Source organism: Cnephaeus nilssonii (assembly GCF_951640355.1).
Source record: "Cnephaeus nilssonii genome assembly, chromosome: 21".
Taxonomy (NCBI): domain Eukaryota; kingdom Metazoa; phylum Chordata; class Mammalia; order Chiroptera; family Vespertilionidae; genus Cnephaeus; species Cnephaeus nilssonii.
This window is the reverse complement of record NC_137092.1, coordinates 38,992,042-39,012,783: the sequence shown is the minus strand read 5'-3', so window position 1 is coordinate 39,012,783 and position 20,742 is coordinate 38,992,042. Positions and strand designations below refer to the sequence as shown.

The window sequence follows — 20,742 nt, the reverse complement described above, 5'->3', positions numbered from 1 at the left end:
TTAAACAGGGAACATACGATTTATTATATATATACTAGAGGCCCAGTGCATGAAATTCGTGCACGGAGGGGGGGTGTCCCTCAGCCCAGCCTGCACCCTCTCCAATCTGGGACCCCTAGAGGGATGTCTGACTGCCTTCCTGATTGCCCCTAACCGCTTCTGCCTGCCAGCCTGATCACCCCCAACCATTCCGCTGCCAGCCTGATCACCCCCTAACCACTCTGCTGCCAGCCTGATCACCCCCTAACCACTCCGCTGCCAGCCTGATTGATGCCTAATTGCTCCCCTGCCAGCCTGTTTGCCCCCAACTTCCCTCCTCTGCCGGCCTGGTCACCCCTAACTGCCCTCCCCTGCAGGCTTGATCGCCTCCAACTTCCCTCCCTTGCAGGCCTGGTGCCTTCCAACTGCCCTCCCCTGCTGGCCATTTTGTGGTGGCCATCTTGTGTCCACATGGGAGCAAGATCTTTGACCACATGGGGGTAGCCATATTGTGTGTTGGAGTGATGGTCAATCTGCATATTACTCTTTTATTAGAAAGGATAGAGGCCTGGTGCAGGGGTGGGGGCCAGCTGGTTTGCCCTGAAGGGTGTCCTGGATCAGGATGGGGGTTCCCTTGGGGCGTGGGGCGGCCTGAGCGAGGGGCCTGTGGTGTTTTGCAGGCCAGCCACGCCCCCTGGCAACCCAAGTGGAGGCCCTGGTATCTGGAATTTATTTACCTTCTACAATTGAAACTTTGTAGCCTGGAGCAGAGCCAAGCCTCCTGCTCACTCCGTGGCCGGCAGCCATTTCTGTTGGGGTTAATTCACCTTCTATAATTGAAACTTTGTAGCTTGAGTGGAGGCTTAGGCAGGCAAAGGTAGGCGGAAAGCTTGGCTTCCTCCGTTGCCTGGGAAACCTTGTCTCTGTGGCTGTAGCCATCTTGGTTGGGTTTATTTGCATATTTGCTCCTGATTGGCTGGTGGGCGTGGCTTGTGGGTGTAGTGTAGTTAGGTCAATTTGCATATTACTCTTTTATTAGGTAGGATATATATATATGCTTAGCCCAACCGTAGTGGCTCAGTGGTTGAGTGTCGACCTATGAACCAGGAGGTCACAGTTCAATTCCCGGTCAGGGCACATGTTCAAGTTACAAGCTCGATCCCCAGTCGGGAGATGGAGGGTGAGGGCATGCAGGAGACAGCCAATCAATGATTCTCATCACTGATGTTTCTATCTCTCCCTTCCTCTCTGAAATCAATAAAAATATTTTTTAAAAAAGAAGAAGAAGAGCTTAGCTGACTGGATTTTAGTTGAGAGAATTAAAAGGCTAGATTTGGGTATGCTGAGATCCTAGATCAGTAGTTAAATTGCTGCCCACAGGTGCCAAGGCATTTGTGAGGCGATGAGTGGAAAATGAAGCAATTGAAAGTGGGTACAATGTGTGCTCCCCCCTAAATCGCCCTGTTCAGCAGCCTGGCTAAAATTAGATCTGGAGGCTCCGGTTACCATCTGTCTCACTAACCACAAGGCCGCAGCTTCCTTTCCAAATGAGAGTAGCACCTCGTTGAGAACCTTTCAGTTACCCAGTTCAACTAACTACAGCCCTTCCAGCGATACACTTGCAAATTTTCTACATTTCTTTCCCTCTTTAAAATGTGGAAAATGATCAGTCACTCCTTACATGCAAAAATGCCTTTGACATCACCACCCAAACAAGCAAACCAACTATCTGACAGTAGCAGCTAATCCTAGGCAAAGTACAATAACATAAAACAGTGAGTTTGTATTTATTCTCATTCAAATATTTGGGTGCCGCGCATGTCACAGGAACTGACTTAGGTGTTTGCTTTATTCAGTGATATGTCTCAAACATCCAGCCCATGCAACTTACTTTGGGGAGAAGAGGGAGGAAGAAGATGGGAACAGTCATCTTTATAGATCAAAGTTCTCTCTTTTTTTAACCAAAACATTAAAATTATAGTTAACTGATTCTGTCATAAGATTAGAAGTTGGAAAGGACTCAGTGCTAGAATCTGCTGTATGTACCACAGCAAGGGCAGTGACCTTCTGGCTTGACCTTTTCTACCAAGTGGGAGCCACTGCAGAAATGGCTTATCCTGTTCCCAGCAGCTTCTAAGCCAAAAGCTAGCTCCCGACAGCTTCCCTATGTGATCAAGCTACATCCCATAGAACACCTCAAAAATAAGTCTGCGCTTGTATATAATAGCCTTTCACATTATTACAAGCTGTTCAATAGCTCTGTCTAGGCTTTACATGGGAGGGCTGGAACTTTCTGGTCTACAGCTTAAAATCCAATTGCTCCCTCCTTAGGAGAGTTAGGGCAACATCTGCCTATTTCCAGGCTACTGTTGATAGCTTTTTTCAGACCACCAAGAGTAATTCTGCAATTATATGCAAATTCTTTCAAAATCTTGAGTCTAAGGACTTAAAACTTACCTACCAATCACCTGGCATTCTCACATCACTGCCACTTTGAGCTTCAAAGCAGCCTTAACTATGGCATTATACACTTTCCGGGTTGAAGATCAAAGTGGTAACTTAAACCACCAAATAGAGACAATGACCCAGTCAGTTGAGATCAGCCAGACTCATCAGCTGACAATGAATAGCTACGCAGACACAGTGGGCTCACGAATGGAGTAGCCGTGGTGGTAGAAACAAGCTATTCATGGGCCAACCAGCATTGGCTAAAAATAAGGTAACTTAGCCAATGTTTGAGGGCATGAGTGAGTGGACCCAACCTTAATGCAGGAATATATGACCTTGTATTACTTACCAGTCTATATATGCTGTCCGTCTCTTTGTCTACTACCAACAGTGAAGTCTGGTCTCCACTCTTCCTGATCATCTCCACCACACTGTCATGACTGAGGGATTCCACAGACTCGCCGTTGACAGCAATGAGCAGGTCATTGGCCTTCAAGCCAGCCGCCTCTGCTGGACTTCCAGAATCTATGTCTTTGATGAATTGACCTGACCATCCCCAAAACAATAAATTATCAGAAAGACTCCTAAGTAACTAGGATTTCCTGCCAGAGCGCAAGGCCCTAATAAAATAGAGTAGGCATGCTGAGTACAACTACTGTCCCTCCCACTGGCACCCGAAGAAGCCTGTAAGCACCCCTGCAGTCTCATCCCCTGCTCAGGTCTCACTCCAGGAACAAACCCAGCCTATCAGCCATGAAAGGGTCTTAAAGAAAAGAATCGTGTTTTACTAAAAGTGTCTCAAACTCACTCTTGTCAAAAGAGCATGCTAAGCATTAAGGGTCAGCAAATTCCCAGAAAGTCAGTGGGCATACTTGTATCCATATGTCTTAGGTAGACGATGAGCCATGAAAAGGGGGGAGGGAAGAGGGAAGAACAAACCAAAGAAATCAAACCCTAGGAAACCCAGAGTGACTGCCTGTGTGTGCACGCTAAGGGTGTGTCTGCAGCCTTTTCCTAACCTGAACTATCTTCGCCAGATGCCTCCATATCGCTCCCCCTTTTTTGGCCCGCACACAGTTTTAACAAGTTTTCGTTTCACTTTTCCAGCTGGCTGTTAGCCATCTCCAGCTGGATATCCTGCAGATCCCTCCCAACATCATCTATTTCCCAAGCCCCTCCTCTGGGTCACCTGTCGGCGGGAGCACCGTCGTCCCGTCAGACACCTGACAACTGATTCTTCCTCAGCACCCACTCTCCGTATGTGATCAACTGCTAAGTCCTTCGATGCCACTTTAATATCTTACACTTTTCTTTAGTCCCACTTCCCCTACATGAGTTTGTATTAATTAGTTCCTGTTTTGAATTCTACCTAAACTGCTACTGCGCCTGACCAGCTGCTCTCCCTGTCCCTCATCTTTGCCTTCTCCTTCAGTTTCATCTGGATGCGGTGTCTGCCCAGGTCACTCCCCAGGGCAACAGCATGAGCACTGGCTTTGGAACTAAACAGACCTGATTTTGATCCCAGTTTAACCTTATATAATTACTGCATCTTCTCCAAGCCCTCAACTTCAGCAATTCTTGCAGAATTATTAGAAATAATTAAGCCCCCAAGACACTGTAGGCTTAATTTTTTTCTTCTCTCTGGCACTGCTCAAAAAAACGTTTAACTCCTCAGACTATCGGATCAAGTCCAAACTCCTCCACCGGGCATTAAAGATCCTTCATTGTCTCTCTCCAACCCACCTTTCTAACTTGGTTCCCTGTGCTTCACACTGGATGTCAATCACACTGTGCTTCACACTGGATGTCAATCACACTGTGCTCCACACTGGATGTCAATCACACTGTGCTTCACACTGGCTGTCAATCACACTGTGCTCCACACTGGATGTCAATCACACTGTGCTCCACACTGGATGTCAATCACACTGTGCTCCACACTGGATGTCAATCACACTGTGCTTCACACTGGCTGTCAATCACACTGTGCTTCACACTGGCTGTCAATCACACTGTGCCTGTGTTTCCTTCCTTTGTTCACACAACTCCTGTCTTTCTGGGACAGCCTTTCTTATCCAAATTCTATGCATACTACAAAGCCCAAGCTCAAGTGGCACCTGTATTATGAGGCCTCCCAGTACCTTTCTAGTGAGAAAAGCTTGCTCCAACCTTGAATTCCTTCAGTTATGGACGTATGTGTTATCTCATCTAACTAGGAGGCTCCTTAACTGAAGAATTCATCCGATTCACTTGATATTCTCAAAGGCCCTGGGGATGTTTTTATATAATATCAACCAAATTAATATTTGATGAATTCATGTAAACATCCTATATAATAAAAGCCTAATATGCAAATTGTCCCCTAGACCGGGAGTTTGACCAGGATTCGATCACACCCCCACCACACACACACACACACACACACACCCTGACTGGGAGCAGGCTGGCTAGACCCCACCTGTGCACGAATTCGTGCACCGGGCCTCTAGTATAAAATAAAAATAGTAAACCTCCAGTTTACATGGCCTGAACCTACATTCTTTGATGTATTCACCTTCCCTAAGAGGACCTTTATACTTACCTTGTTGAGTTACAAGGAATCAGAAAGATTCCTGCTTCTGTCTGAGTCTGAGATCCCAACCCACACCCGTGCCTCAGACCTGGCGGTGTGCTGCAGCTGCCTCACCAGCTCATGAGCACCAGTTGTGCAAACACTTCTCAGCTTTGCACTCTGTGCCATGTTGGTAGCTTGAAATCAGACACGGTAGGGGTATTTATACCACAAACATCAACAAATTCCATAAATTAGGGCCTTCCCCCACCCCAGAGCCAATTTAGCAGCATACTACTGCTCAGATCCAAAATTCTGCCTTATCCTTCTGCTATGGAAACCTGGGGGGGGGGGAGGGGTGCCCAGGATCAGGCCGCCAAGTGACATGGAAACTGACCCAGCGCCCTGGCTAGTTTGGCTCTGTGGATAGAGCATCGGCCTGCAGACTGAAGGGTCCCAGGTTCGATTCTGGTCCATGGCACATGCCCAGGTTGCGGGCTCGATCCCCAGGAGGGGGCGTGCAAGAGGCAGCCAATCAATGATTCTCTCTCATCATTGGTGTTTCTATCTCTCCCTCTCCCTTCCTCTCTGAAATCAATAAATTTTCTTTTAAAATTCTCAAAAAGAAACTGACCTAGCTATGCTTCCCAGCTCCTCACTCCCGCTCCGTGCTGGGGCGGCAGGCCTAATGGCGCTCCGGGTCAGGCTGGGACGAAGAGCTGGTGATTACTCTGCCAAGTGCCCTGCTCTCCGCCTGCCTTACCTGTCTGCTCCGGGCCTGCCCTCAGGTAGAAGCCATAGCCATTGCTGCCCTTCTTCATCTCAACAACCCGGGGCTGGCGGGGCAGTAACTTCAAGCTGGCTGCTTCTCTCTTGAAGGTGATATTCTGCTCTCTATGGTGCTGGTCCGTTTCCTTGTCCACCAGCAGGAACGTGACGCGGCTTCCTGACTTCCTCACCTGCAACGACACACACAGGTGAGGACCAACCTCAAGTCCAGAAACCACGCTGGGAAACAGGCAAGTCTCTGTACCCGGTCTCGAGGTTCAACAGAAAATGTGGGGTGTGAAACGCAAGTTCCAGCTGTTAACCCACCACCTCGCTGGTGTTTATCTACCTCCACGTCCACAGCTGTTGTTTTTGCCTTTGTTAAGGATGACCTCCCTCACCGATGCTAACTGAACCCCAGGAAGAGCTGGAATTCAGACAACCCAGAGAGGTACGTAGGTGAGAGCCGCAAAAGGAGTTTGGAAAAGAAGAAAAAGTAAAGTTCGATTGTGAAGGATTATTCTACCAGGAGAAGGTTCCAGAGGATCTTAAAGGAAAACCCCGGACTGTTTTCCATGTGTCATAGGACTGTGCTGGGACCTAAGATTTGGGGGAGCTGCCTTCCACAACGCCCCAGCTGTAGCTCTATGTTCCTCGTCACGTTGGCTATCTTGCAGCTTGTATTAAAGTAGTTTAGTAACATGGGGTCAACATTAAATTTACTATAAATTCAGAGGGTGCTCCCAATCAGGTACAATAAGGTTTAAAAGATAAAGTTAAACCAATTATCTTCAAAATAACATGAATCTCGCAAAGGCCTTATTCTCAAATCCTAAACACTGCTCAAGCCACCAGCGAGTCTGTTTGCTCTTCATACAAAAGGGCAGCTTCCCATCGTTACGTTCCTCCCAGATAAGCTGCCACTCCTGTCTCCCTGTCACCTCCAAGGAGAGCGAGTGAAAGAGGAGGCAAGAAAAGTACCTTTTCAACCACTTCCTCGTGAGTGGCATCTTCCACATTCTCTCCGTTCACTTCGATCAAGTGATCGTCGGCCAGGACCCCCGCTTTCATAGCCACACCCTGCGGCGTTATGTCAGTCATGTACACCCCCTTTGTGCCTGAAGGAGAGTAGGGGAGGACTGATGTTACAGGAAGTACAACCGTTAACGGGTTTTCTCCCAAAAATGGAATATTAGAAGGTCCCATTTTAGAGCTCTCTCAAATCGCCTTCAACTTCCGAGTTAGCTTTATAACTACAGCTCCTAGCAAAGCTTGCCACAGCCATGACTCAATTGGTCTCTGTTGATCCGAACAGAATTTCAGAACCCAACTAAATACAAAGAAGGAATCTCAGGTAGCACTTGCCTCTTGAACCAGAAAGAACCAAACCTCACCCGTGCTGCCTCACTGACTCGTGCCCCCTCTCTGTGCATTTGTGGAACTGGAAGACACCCACTCCATTCCGTCCTCTTTAATCAGCACTGTCGTCACCCATGCAGACCAGTGCAGCCCGTGAATGTCACGGACGCAGGCGGAAGGGGACAGAGGTACGGGAGGGAGGGAGGGGCGCATACGTGCCTGCCATCAGATTCGCAGGTGGTGTGAGGTCTTAAAGTAATTCTGTCAATTTTCTCAAGATATTGATATTCAGTCGAGGTAAAGAGTTGCTTTATAATGACTAAATACGTTATTTGCAAGGAATAACAGTAACTAACTTAAACTCTGCCTTCCTAAACACCATTCTCCTGTTCCTCCTTAGATCTTTGTCATGAAGAAAACATGTTCTTTGTGAAGCTAATCTAAACCATTCGCCATGCCCACTAGTCCAAGGGCCAAATGAATAGAGCCTGTTTTTTACCGTTTTACTGACCACGGACTTCCGAGAAATGCCACGCTGCCCAGTAACAGGCAAGCTTGAGAAATGCCTCTTCTGTCTGGTTTGTATCTCTCGCTACAGGTTTTCTAGGATTTGCCCTTTGTCACTTACCAAGTTATGCACAGCCAGTGCCTCTCCTGGACCAGAACATGGGAGGAGCAGCATTAGAGGCGGAACCACAAGGTTCCAGCCTTGATCCCACAGAAACCATGATCATAGAACCATTGTCAACTGGACACAGGCCGGCCTGCACCTCTGAGACTCCAGAAACAGAACTTCGAGGACTTCCTGATGGTTGGGGGTTTTCAAATCACTATGTACCTCTCAGCTAGGGGTCAAGGGCACACCTCAGTGAGGCTGGGCCACAGCTGGGGGTACTACTTAAATGTCATAGGAGGGTGGGGATTTTTGCAGTATCCTCAACAAGAATTTCTCGAATAAATGAGTGACAACCTGGGTACTCCAAGAGATGAAAAGAGATATTCTTACTCAAAAGTAGCTATTATGACCCAGCCAGTGTGGCTAAGTGGTTGAGCATGAACCCATGAACCAGGAGGTTGAAGTTAAATACCTGATCAGGGCACATGCCCTCATTGCAGGCATGACCCCCAGTAGGGGGCATGCAGGAAGCAGCCAATCAAAGATTCTCTCTCATCCTTGATGTTTCTATCTCTCCCGCTCCCTTCCTCTCTGAAATCAATAAAAAACATTTTTTTAAGTAGCTATTATGAAGAACCTCCTTTTTCTTGCTTATTTCCCATTTTTCCCTCCACCCTCACCCTAAGGAAGCTAGAAAAGAATACCAAAGAAGCATCTATGCTCTAACCCTCTGGCCTCAAAGGCTCAGCCTAACAAACTCTGGGGGTCAGGAGCACCCAGTGCCACCCCCGAACCCCACTGCTGTCCAATGTCTTGATTCCTCATTGCACAATTGCGCAAGGCCAGGGGAGGGCTGGAGAGGAGGGAGAGAGTGTAGCTGCTGTTGGGTATCCATAGCAACTGAAAAGGTAAGTCAAAGAGGTCATTCATCGCCAACATCATTTTCCTGGAAAGTCGGTTGTTTGTGCCCCACCCTCAAGCTCACCTTGGACGGTCTTCAGAGAAAAGCCGAAGCTGCCCCCCTCCTTCGCCAGGTAGCAGAGCCGTGGCTGGGTCCAGGCCTGGGTGCCTCCGTTCATCACAGGGGGCAGTTTCTTATCATTCAGACTGGGCCCCGTCTGACTCTGGCCCAACCCTTTCAAGTCCACCTTTTCTTCCACGGCTTTCTCATAGGAATCCCCGTCCAGAACTAGAAAAGTCACTGAATTCCCACTCTGCCGGACCAGATCCACCACCTAGGAGAGAGGACAACTTCAACCAATAACCTGGTAACCACCAAGGGGCGTTGCTGGCTCATCACCTGGCCCTGGAGGTTCTGATAGTGGATCCCTGACACCCAAATAGCCAGTAGATAATGCCCAGCCATCTCCACCTCAGCCTTCCCGAGAGCCCTGTGCAGATCAGGAATCAAGTGGTGGCCGCCCCTGCCCAGGGGACTGTTAGAAGGACCGGTCCTGCCCTAGCTAGTTTGACTCAATGAATAGAGCATCAGCCTGCGGACTGAAGGGTCCTGGGTCCGATTCCGGTCAAGGGCACATGCCCGGGGTTGTGGGCTCCATCCTAGTAGGGGGCGTGCAGGAGGCAGCCAATCAATGATTCTCTCTCATCATTAATGTTTCTATCTCTCCCTCTCCCTTCCTCTCTAAAGTTAATGAAAATATTTTTTATAAAAATTATTTTTTATCTAGGGGTAAATGCCACCTTAGAGCACAACAGGTCCTCCCGGTTGATGAAGACAGCATGGAGGCAGGCGGAGTTGGGGTAAGGTCAGGCACTCCCACATGTTCACTGCATGAACATAAGTTATCTGAGCCTCCACTTCTCATCTGTGAAATGGTAATATGTACCTCTTGGGTTGTGATGAGGATTTAACAAAATAATGAATATGAAATTAGTTCCTGTGCCAGGCAATGTGCAATGCATTTTAGACCTGACATTGTTGAAATCTAGGAATAATGTGTACAGTTCTCGGTTCAGAGGGAGAGACTTGATTCGCTGGCAGAAAGCACAGCCACCAGGGTGCTCTGCCTTGCCATTGACAGCCAGGAAATCTCTATTGACCCCAAAACAATACTCGGCAAAGACTGGGGACGGGAGAGGCCCCGCCCACCTGCTTATGTTCCTCCTGGTCCACAAAGACGCCGTTGATCCTGAGAACCCGGTCTCCGTCCCGGAGCCCCGCCCGCTCTGCGGGGCTGCCCTTCTCCACCACCCGCACCAGGTGGCCGTCCGTGTCCTTCTCAATCCGCAGGAAGAAGCCGTAGCTCTGCCCTTCTGGTTTGGACAGCTTACACTCTCGGGGGCTGAAGGGGGCGGCCATTTCTGTGATGAGAGATAAATGGATAAATCTGAGGGAAAGAAAACCTAATTGGAGTGAGAACCCTGTCCTCCAGCCCCTATAATTTTACTCTTCTAATCACACCAAATCCAGACCATTTGAGTGGCCACATTGGGGGTATAGGAGGCCTCCTTCCAGGACTTACTAATGATTTTTTTTCCAAATCTATTTCCCCAAAGATAACCTCTTTACTTGAGTTTCAGATGCATATATTTGTGTGGGTACTAGAACAGATGCTTTAATTACAAGAGCTCCAAAACCAAATTCTTCTTTGTCCCAGGACATAAAGAAATTAGGTCCAAATACATGACCTAAAATGCTTCAGAAAACACAAGCCCCCTTTCATTCAAATATTCTAAGTGCCTGGCGAGCTCTAGGCATTGAGGATAAATCTGTAGACGAGACAGACCCAGGTGCCTCTCATGTCGGGGAGAACCTCCGTTTACAATGACACGCGGTGAATGATCCGCTAGGAAAGAAACAGGTAAAAGGGGAGAACAGGACAGAGAGTCCTGTTCAGGGAGTAGGGAGTGGGTGGGGAGAATGCAGAACGGCTTGCTAGAGGAAGACTTTTCCAAGACCTGAAGGATTCATTGGACTTAGGGGAGACAGGACAGGACAAGGAAGACTCAGGTAAGAAACAGCAGCCGGCCTCAGAGCTGGCCTGAGACACTGGAAATGAGGCAGGAAGTAGGCTTCCGGACCCTAAAGCTCGAGGCAGGGCAGAGCAGGGATGCCCGACAGAGAAGGATTCCCATGGCCAGGTCGGATTCTCGCTCCTGAAGCAGCTTCCATTTCCACCCATCCCTCCCTCCCACGGCCCAGGCAGGAGCCAGGTCCTGGGCCAAGGAGGACAGGACGCGTGTGGAGACCACCGGCTGCGGCTCTGGCTCCAGTTGTTAAGGGGAAGGCTCCTACCAGCGTCCCCAGCCCTCCTGGCTTCAGCGCTTTGCTCCTCGGAGAGTAAGAATGAGGCCAGGCTGCCCAAGCAAGAGCAGACAGCACCCTGCTGGGTACACCGCCTGCCGGGAAGCCCCGTGCGCCCTCCTCCCAGCTCCCTGCCAGGGGTAAGCTGAGGGTCCCTGCCCTCCTGAGGGACAGGAACTGAGGACCAGACGGTGCGTGGGGGTGAAAGACGGAGAAGAGGCAGCGACGAGCTCCGGGCTCCTGGATGCCACCCCATGCCGATTCGATAGCCATCTCTGCCCTTTGTGTACAGTACAAGCCGGGCGGACAGCCTCCCACTGCCTGAGACCGGCCATTTCACGTGGTCACGGCAGGGCCTGGCCGCCACACCGCCGGTGGCAAGAAGGCTAAGAGCCAAGAAAACAATACACAAATAGGCAGTGTTTTAAGTGATCTCTTACCCAGGGCTCAGGCCTGAGCACTCCCACCGAGTGTCAGGGGAAGGGGAGCCGTGGCCAGCCATGGGCACTGGTCAGGCTGAACCCGGGAAAGCAGAGTCAGGACCAAGCGCCAGGAAGATGCGGCTCTGGGCGGAAAGGGGGGGAGCAGGGAGTGAGGGGAAAGGAGCGCATCCCAGAGTGGGTTCCACATGCAAGCAGCTGCGGAGGCCCCTCCGACATTGACCTTCTGGGAGCCTTCCTGCTGAGTGACGAGCCTGCAAGCGTCAGGGACGTTTTCAGCTCAAATCCACATCTGTACCCAAACTTAACTCTGCATCCCTGTCGGCTCCCACTGTCACAGCACCGAGGAGCCTTGAAGGGGAAAAGCAAAGCCCCTGACGTTGGGAGGTAATTACAGAGAAACCTCATCAAATCCTCCAAAACCCCAAACGTGCCGCGTCATCGACGTAAAGGCCTTGGAGGCCGTGTTTCACCGAGAGCTCAGGCTGTCTGTAAGGAGCTTATAAATGCTTATTTCTAAGCCCGCCCTCCCCTCTCCCCCAAACCACTGATCTCTCCCGGGCGGGACAGGGACGCTTCCTGGCTAGAACAACTAGTCCTGTGCTTGGGGAGGAGGGAAGAGGTCAAGCGTTCTCGTGTCTCAATAGAGATGAGAAAGCCTGATAGACAGGGAAACACAAGTCACTATTCCTGGGCGAAACCTCAAGCCGTTTCCATCTGTTTGTTCCAAGTCTCACACACTCAGATCTGCCCTGTGCCTCTGGAGCCTCAGGCCTTGGAGGTAAAGGCTTCTTCTCACATGGGTGGCTGAAGCCCAGCGAACTGGGCAGCTCCCACCAATAGCAACCCTGACAGAAGGGCTGGTGCGGCTGGAAACAGTGACTGCCTGGGCCCCACACTCCTCCTGTCCCCACACCTGCCCTCCCCCCCCCCCCCCCCCCGTTCAGCCACTAAAGGCTTAACGCTGGGGCCCGTGCCGAGCTGGACACACTTAGCACCTTCAGCTGCACCCGTGGAGGAAGCTGATCAAAACTCCAAAGCCTCGCTGTGCACGTGGTTCCTGGAGTCCTAACAGCATTTTTCTTTGCCCTTTTTTTGTTAATCCTCACCTGAGGGTATTTTTCCCATTGCTTTTCAGGGAGGGGAGAGGGGAGGGGAGATAGGAGAGGGGAGGGGGGAGAAGGGAGGGGGGAGAGGGGAGAGGAGAGAGGGGAAAGGGGAGAGGGGAGAGGGGAAGAGAGAGAGGGGAGAGGGAAGGGAGAAGAGGGGAGGAGAAGGGGGAGGGGGGAGACATCAGTGTGGGTTGCCTCCCGCACGCGGGTACATGCCCTTGCCCAGGGTTGGAACCCGAGACCCTGCAGCGCGGTCCGATTTGCAGTGACACGTCTTCTGATGTTCAGTGGGAAGCAGAGGGCCTGTGCTCACGAGTCCACGCACACTTGGCCATTCCGGTGTGCGAACCGAAGCAGCGAATCGTCGGGAGGAAGTAGCTGGTGGGGAGCAAGACACTATGAAACAGCTGGCAAGTGCCACTGGTACTCAGGCCGAGGGTGACCGGGAGGGCCTCAGACACAGACGGAGCGCGGACTCCACCCGTCGGGTGGCCGGCGGACGGCCTCCGCCCTCAGGTTTGGGGGCCTCAGACGTAAGTCACGGCATAAAGGGCCCCCGGGCGGTAAAGGTTGTTTTCAGCTGCTGGACGCTGTTTGCCCGGCTCAGAGCTAGCGCCTGGGAGGGAGGCCACAGCACAGACGGGGCCCCCACGTGTTCCTGCCTGTTGGCGGGCACGGGCTGCGGGGCACAGGCTGCGGGCACAGGGCACCGGGGCCTCTCCTGGTCCGGCCGCCCCTGGCTTCGCGGCGGAATGAGGTGCGCTCGGGGGGCCGGCAACAGTTGACCCAACCTGGGCGTCCTTCTCTGACCCCGGAGGGCGCTATTCCACGGCGGGGGGAGAGGAGTTAAACGCAGCAAAGGTGGCTTTAAGCACTCGTTGCTTCTTGGGGTGTTTTAAGAAATGCTCGTGTTCGGGTTGAAGCCTGGGGACTCTGAGTCCGTGAGCAGGGCGCAGGGGAGGGCCCAGCGTCTGCTGCACAAGTCTCTCCAGGTGACGGGGCAGCGAGGGCTCGGAGTCAGACAGGTGACGGGGCAGCGAGGGCTCGGAGTCAGACTGGTGACAGGGGCAGCGAGGGCTCGGAGTCAGACTGGTAAGGTGACTGCGAGGACCAAGTGCGATCATGTGCCAGGCTTGGCGCTCACTCATTATCAGTGGCTCACAGATTTACCCATTTCACCTCCTTATCTGTTCACTCAGATGAGGAGCAGGGGCCTCGGGCGGGCGGCAGCGCCCGGGCTTGAAGACGTGAAGAAAGGCTCCATTCTTCTTGCCGTCACTCCCCTGGGTCTCATTCCCGCTCCTTCCTCGCAGGATCGGCTCCCCTGGCCGGTGTTATCTGGAAGCCAGGACCCTTGACAAGATGATGCCTCCCGGGGTCGGACAGCTGCTCGGCTCTCCCCGCAGGCCCCCTTTGTATTGGGAACTGTCTCTGTCCTCGGGTTCCCACTGACCTTGAACGCTCAAGTATTTCTCAAGGCCTCACGGAGGAACATCCCTCCATCCCTCCCCGCCCCCTGCGCTGCGTGGGCTTCTGAACATTCACCATGTGATGTTGTAATCGGGCGTTTCCACATGTGGCAACGATCTCAGGACAGAGCGCGTTTTACACGCAGGGCCCCGGGCAGGGCACCTCGCTGCAGCCTCCCCCCTGCCCGCCCTCCCCCCCACACACACCCCGGGACTGAGTGAGACGGCGTCTCTCTCCCCAGCTGGCCCGCTGCAGGCCCTGCGCACGGACCGAGGGGAAATGGACTTCCTCTCAGCCTCGGCCAGCTCAGCGGGACCTCTGCCGTTTGGTTTCACTTGTGGGGTCTCGATGCCCCTAGGAGTCTCTCCAGTCCCTCTGCAGAGCTGCGGGGCTGCGGGGGGCGGGGGGGGGGGAGGGTGCAGCAGGGAGAGGGGGTTTGAGAGTTGATTCAGGATCACACATGTGGACTAGACAGACCCATGGCTGGAGCTGGACCAGAGCCCAGCCCTCTTGACGCCTAGTTTAATCGTCTCTCTACAAAATGGCAAAGATCGCCCTGGCCGGTGTGAGTCAGTGGTTAGAACCTCGGACTGCTCACTGAAAGGTCTCGAGTCCCGTTCCCGGTCAAGGGCACGTACCCGGGTCGGGAGGCAACCAACCGATGAACAGGTTTCATCTGTTAATGCCACAGATGTTCGCCTCACATTTGCATGCAAAACACTGTTCAGTGGTTTCAGTGGTTGACGGGATAAAGCCAAACACCACCTCTATTCTCAAGGGACGTCGTCGTCGAATAGGGAGGAGGAGAAGCTTTAGTACCAACACGGCTACCACCGTGAGCAGCGCAGATGCCCGAGACCCGTGACATCAGACATGGAGGGAAGCCACAAACGATGCCGGGTCATTAGACCTCATGACCTCAGCAGGCACAGCCGTCGGAAGAGAACGTCTGAGACACAGAGAACAGTGTGGGCATCCCGCGTGGCGGCGGGAAGCTCCTCGGTTTGATCAAAGACGGGCTCAAACCCACCGAGGCTGAAGGACAGCCGACGGGAGGGAGCTCGGTGGCACATCAGACTGCACAGGCCTTGGGTATCAGCCCAGGGAGTCGGGCCTCAGTCTGACAGTCAGTGGGCACCACTCACGGCATGTAAGCGGAGAGTGACCGGGTCAGAGTTGGGCTCCAAGAACGGGAGGCGGCGTGGACTGGAGCAAAGACGCCCTGGAGGCCGGCCAGGTAGAGGCTGTTGCAATAACCCTCCTCCATGCGATCAGCTGACCCGCTGTGGCAGCCATGAGGGCACAGAGGCAACCGAGTGGGAGGACCGAGTGGCAGACTAGGTCCCTCTTCACCCCGGCGCCCTCAGGTTCTCCATGCGGAGATGCCTCAGACAGGACAGGTGTGCCAATGCCGATGTCCAACACACTCATTTACACTGGCCGTGCCGGGTGAGGAGGCCCGGGCCAGGCAGCGGCAGAGCCACAGGCCCGCCCCATCCCGAATTCACCCCCAGGCAGCCTGGGCCGCGAAGCCTCTGGGGCCGCAGCTCAATCTGAACAGCGTGCTCTGGCCGCCCCTCGGTTCTGGGTTCCGAGAATATTCTCGCTCAGCAGTCATTCCTCCTGCTGCCGGCTTCTCCGTAGGGCCAACTGCATACTTTCCCTGAACTTTCTCCCGAGCCCAGTTTTATCTACGAATCGATCTTGATGCCTGTCAAGCCCTAGACTACCTTTCTGTTACGGACTGAACTGTGTCCCTCCCAAAATTCACATGTTGAAGCCTTAATCCGCCATGTGACTATATTTGGTGACAGGGCCTTTTCCTGTCTAATAAAAGAATAATATGCAAATTGACCATGCCTCCGCTACAACCACAAGCCACGCCCACAAGCCATGCCCACAAGACAATCAGAAGCAAATATGCAAATAAACCCAACCAAGATGGCTGCGGCCACGGAGCGAGCAGGAGGGAGGCTTGGGTTTCCCTGGCAATGGAGGAAGCCAAGCTTTCCGCCTTCCCTTGCCGGCCTAGGCCTCCACTCAATGCTACAAAGTTTCAATGATAGAAGATAAATAAATCCCAACAAAAATGGTGGCCGCCACGGAACTGGAGAGAGCAGGAGTCTAGGGTTGCCCCCGGCGATGGAGGAAGCCAAGCTTCTGCAGCCCTGGCCGGCCTAGGCCTCCACGCCAGGCTACAAAGTTTCAATTATAGAAAGTAAATAAATCCCAACAGAAATGGCTGCTGCCACAGAGTGAGCAGAAGGCTTGGCTCCACTCCAGGCTACAAAGTTTCAATTGTAGAAGATAAATAAGTCCCAGATACCAGGGCCACCGCTTGGGTCGCCGGGAGGCGTGGCCAGCCTGCAAACCACCACAGGCCCCTCGCCCAAGCCGCCCCACGCCCCAAGGGAACCCCCACCCTGATCCGGGACACCCTTCAGGGCAAACCAGCCAGCCCCCACCCGTGCACCAGGCCTCTATCCTATCTAATAAAAGAGTAATATGCAGATTGACCATCACTCCAACACACAAGATGGCTGCGCCCATGTGGTCAAAGATCCTGCCCCCATGTGGACACAAGATGGCCACCACAAGATGGCCAGCAGGGGAGGGCATTTGGGAGGGACCAGGCCTGCAAGGGAGGGCAGTTGGGGGCGATCAAGCCTGCATGGGAGGGCAGTTAAGGGTGACTAAACCAGCAGAGGAGGGAAGTTGGGGGTGACCGGTCCTGCAGGGGAGAGCAGTTGGGGGGGACCAGGCCTGCAGGGGAGGGCAGTTAGGTGTGACCAGGCCTACAGGGGAGGGCAGTTAGGGGTGACCAGGCCTGCAGGGGAGGGGAGTTAGGGGCAAACAGGCTGGCAGGGGAGCAGTTAGGCATCAATCAGGCTGGCAGGGGAGTGGTTAGGGGGTGATCAGGCTGGCAGGCAGAAGTGGTTAGGGGGAATCAGGAAGGCAGGCAGGCAAGCAGTTGGGAGCCAGCAGTCCTGGATTGTGAGAGGGATGTCTCCCAGATTGGAGAGGGTGCAGGCTGGGCTGAGGGACCCCCCGTCCCCGTGCACAAATTTCGTGCACCGGGCCTCTAGTAAAGAGATAATTATGGTTAAACTAGAGGCCTGGTGCACAACATTTGTGCACTGGAGTGGGAGGGGGGCGTCCCTCAGCTCAGCCTGCTCCCTTTAGCAGTCTGGGAGCCCTTGGGGGATGTCCGAATGACAGCCTAAGCCACAGTCAGACATCCATAGCGCTGCTAGGAGGCGAGAAAGGCTCCCACCACCACTGCTGCACTCACCATGCGCTCGCCAGCCATGAGCCTGGCTTGTGGCTGAGCAGCGTTCCCCCATGGGAGCGCACTGACCACCAGGGGGCAGCTCCTGCATTGAGCATCTGCCCCCTGGTGGTTAGTGCATGTCATAGCTACTGGTCATTCAGCTGTTCGGTCAATTTGCATATTACCCTTTTATTCTATCTGGTTAGATCATAAGGGTCAGGCTGGCATCCTTATAAGAGAAACACCAGGAGTGCATTTACTCGGAGAAAAGGCCATGAGAGGACACAGGTAAGAAGAGAGGCCTCAGGAGACACCAAACCTACCAACACCTAAATCTTAGACTTTCAGCCTCTAGAACATAAATCCCTGTTGGTAAGCCACCCGGTCTGTGATCGTCTGTTATGACAGCCAGGAGATTGTTAGCGCTTCTGAGTGATGCTACCCACTGGGCTGGCTGTTGGAAAGGGAAGATGTGAAAGAGAACCACGTCATGCCTTGGGGACTGGCAGGAAAGTGATACCATCCCACAGTGGCGTGGTCATGAGGAATGAGATGGGTTTAAATCAGAGAACTTGGCAGCACATCCTGCCAGCAGACAGAAGGGTGGGCCCGGAGCTCGGGAGACGATGGACTAGAGTCTGCACGGCTGTGCGAGGCGAAGGCCCCGAGTGAGACCACGACAGGAAGAGGGCCAAGGAGAGAGCCTTGGGTAACACCTGTACTTAGCGACAAGGTGACGCAGAGAAGGAATCATCGGAAGGCCAAGATTTTACAGCAGAGTCGGAACTAAAGGACGAATTTCATGGTAGGATAGCTAACAAAGCCAAATGACATTGAAAGCAGGAAGTGCCACTAAGCTTAGAAAATGGAAGTCCAAGATGGATAAGGGACTAATAAACAAGTGGATAGTTAATACCAGAGGCAATGAATATAGATGCATCTTAAAACAGATCAACATGAGAGTTGGGTTAGTCGCTTGAGGGGAAAGCAGGTTGGTGGATGGTTTTATTCTTAATGTTGAGAAAACATCAGCATGTTTGTATATAAGGGATGAGGATATGGAGAGCAAGGAAATGGTTTAGCCTTGATGAGATGGAATACTTCTGCTAGGCAGGAGAAAAATGAGATAAAGAGGAAAATAAGGCCTGGCCGGCATGGCTCAGTGGTTGAGTATCAACCTATGAACCAATAGGTCACAGTTTGATTCCTGGTCAGGGCACACACCTGGGTTGCGGGCTCGATCCGCAGTGTGTGTGTGTGGGGGGGGGGGGGGCGGGGCGGGGCGGGGAGGTGCAGGAGGCAGTGGATCAATGATTCTCTCTCATCACTGATGTTTCTATCTTTCTCTCCCTCTCTCAAATATATATATTTGGGAAAATAAGGTCACTTACCTCAGCTTTCATCTTTCCTGCAAAGCAGGAAAACAGGAACTTTGAGAATATGGACCAAAATAGCCACTGGGCTCAAACTAATAAATCAGTGAAGCTGCCAGGAGAGGACTGTGGATTAGCTGCTACTCACAGTTCTTGTGAGGAAGAGCCCGGTGTGACCAATTTCTCAAGAAATTGATGCAAAATGTCCCCATTTCAATTTTTTTCAATTGCAGTTTACATTCAATATTATTTTGTATTAATTTCAGGCACCCAGCATAATGGTTAGACAATCATGTACTTTATAAAGTGTTCTCCCTGATACTTCCAGTACATAGTCACCATACATAGTCATTACAATGTCATTGATTATATTCCCTATGCTGTACTTTACATCCCTGTGACTATAACTACCAATTTGTACTTATTAATCCCTTCACCTTTTTCACCCAGTCCCCAAGCCCCTCTGCCCTCTGGCAACCATCGTCTGGTCGCTGTATCTATGAGTTTGTTTCAATTTTGTTTGTTCATTTATTTTGTTCTTTAGATTCCATGTATAAGTGAAATCATGAGGTATTTATCTTTCTCTGACTTATTCACTTAGCATAATACCCTCTAGTCCATCCATGCTGTTGCAAGTGGTAAGATTTCATTCTTTTTTATGATTCATAGTATACAGTATATGTACCACCATGTTTTTATCCACTCATCTGTTGATGGACACTTGCATTGCTTCCATATCTTGGTTATTGTAAACTAGAGGCCCGATGCACTAAGATTCATGCAAGAATGGGCCTTCCTTCCCCTGGCTGCTGGCACCGCCTTCGCTCCGGCCCAGAGCCGCCTTTCCGCCTTCCCATGCTGCCCAGAGGCCTGGAGCAGCTGGGGCAGTGTAGAACACCCTCGGCCGCTTGGCACCTGTGTATGCAAATTAACACGCCATCTTTGTTGGGTTAATTTGCATACTCACCCCTGATTGGCTGGTGGGCGTTGCGAAGGTATGGTCAATTTGCATCTTACTCTTTTATTAGTGTAGATAATGCTGCAATGAACATAGAGGTGCATATATTCTTTCGAATTAGTGTTTTGGGTTTCTTCAGATATATACCCAGAAGTAGAATCACTGGGTCAATAAGGCAGTTTCATTTTTAATTTTTTGAGGAAACTCCATACTGTTCTCCACAGAGGCTGCACAAATCTGCATTCCCACCAGCAGTGCACAAGGGTTCCCTTTTCTCCACATCCTCGCCAACACTTGTTTGTTGATTTATTGGTGACAGCCATTCTGACAGGTGTGAGGTGATATCTCATTGAGGTTTTAATTTGCATTTCTCTGATGATTAGTGACGTTAAGCATCTTTTTATGTGCCTATTGGCCATGTGTGTGTCTTCTTTGGAGAAGTTTCTATTCAGGTCCTTGGACCATTTTTTAATTAGATTGTTTTTTCTGTGTTGAGTTGGATGAGTTCTTTATAAATTTTGGATATTGACGCCTATCAGATTTATCATTGGTGAATATATTCTTCCATACAGTGGGTTGTCTTTTTGTTTTGTTGACAGTTTTCTTTGCTGTGCAAGTCTTTTTAGTTCAATGTAGTCCCATTTGTTTCTTGTTTCTTTTGTTTCCCTTGCCCAAGGAGATATATCAGAAAATAATATGGCTAGGAGAAATATCAGAGATTTTACTGCCTATGTTTTCTTCTAGGGGTTTATGGTTTTGAGTCTTACATTTAAGTCTTTAATCCAGCAAAATGCTCCCATTTTAAAAAGCTGGCAGCTATTTCAGAATTTTAAGAAACTCCATGTAAACTAAACAGCTATAAACTGGGGTGGCAGTTCAATGATTTCCAATAGCAAAGTATGGTTTCACTACAATGGGTCAACAAATTGAAAAAAAAAATTCTAACCACTTAGATTAAATATATTGTTATATTAGATGGATAGATAGATCTCATGAATTTATAGCTGACCAAACAGCATGGTTTCTCATGGCTTTTCTCACCATCATGTACAACAAGAACAGAAGGAGAAAGTGGCCATTGCTACCCCACGTTAGGTTTTGACACGTTGAGACGCAGAAGGCTGGAGGTGAG

General features: G+C 51.2%; 1 protein-coding gene across 2 annotated transcripts in view; it reads right to left on the bottom strand.

Annotated features, from left to right (window-relative positions):
• PDZK1 (PDZ domain containing 1) overlaps positions 1-20,742 on the bottom strand; it is a 71,876-nt gene that overhangs the window by 3,870 nt on the left and 47,264 nt on the right. For both annotated transcript variants that reach the window (XM_079761822.1, XM_079761821.1), the window contains exons 3-7: positions 9,832-10,043; positions 8,707-8,956; positions 6,728-6,864; positions 5,742-5,937; positions 2,777-2,973 (exon numbers count right to left, since the gene is read on the bottom strand). In XM_079761822.1, the coding sequence (XP_079617948.1) occupies positions 2,777-2,973; positions 5,742-5,937; positions 6,728-6,864; positions 8,707-8,956; positions 9,832-10,041 (990 nt within the window). In that variant the 5' untranslated portion in view covers positions 10,042-10,043. The remainder of the gene's footprint in view (positions 1-2,776; positions 2,974-5,741; positions 5,938-6,727; positions 6,865-8,706; positions 8,957-9,831; positions 10,044-20,742) is intronic.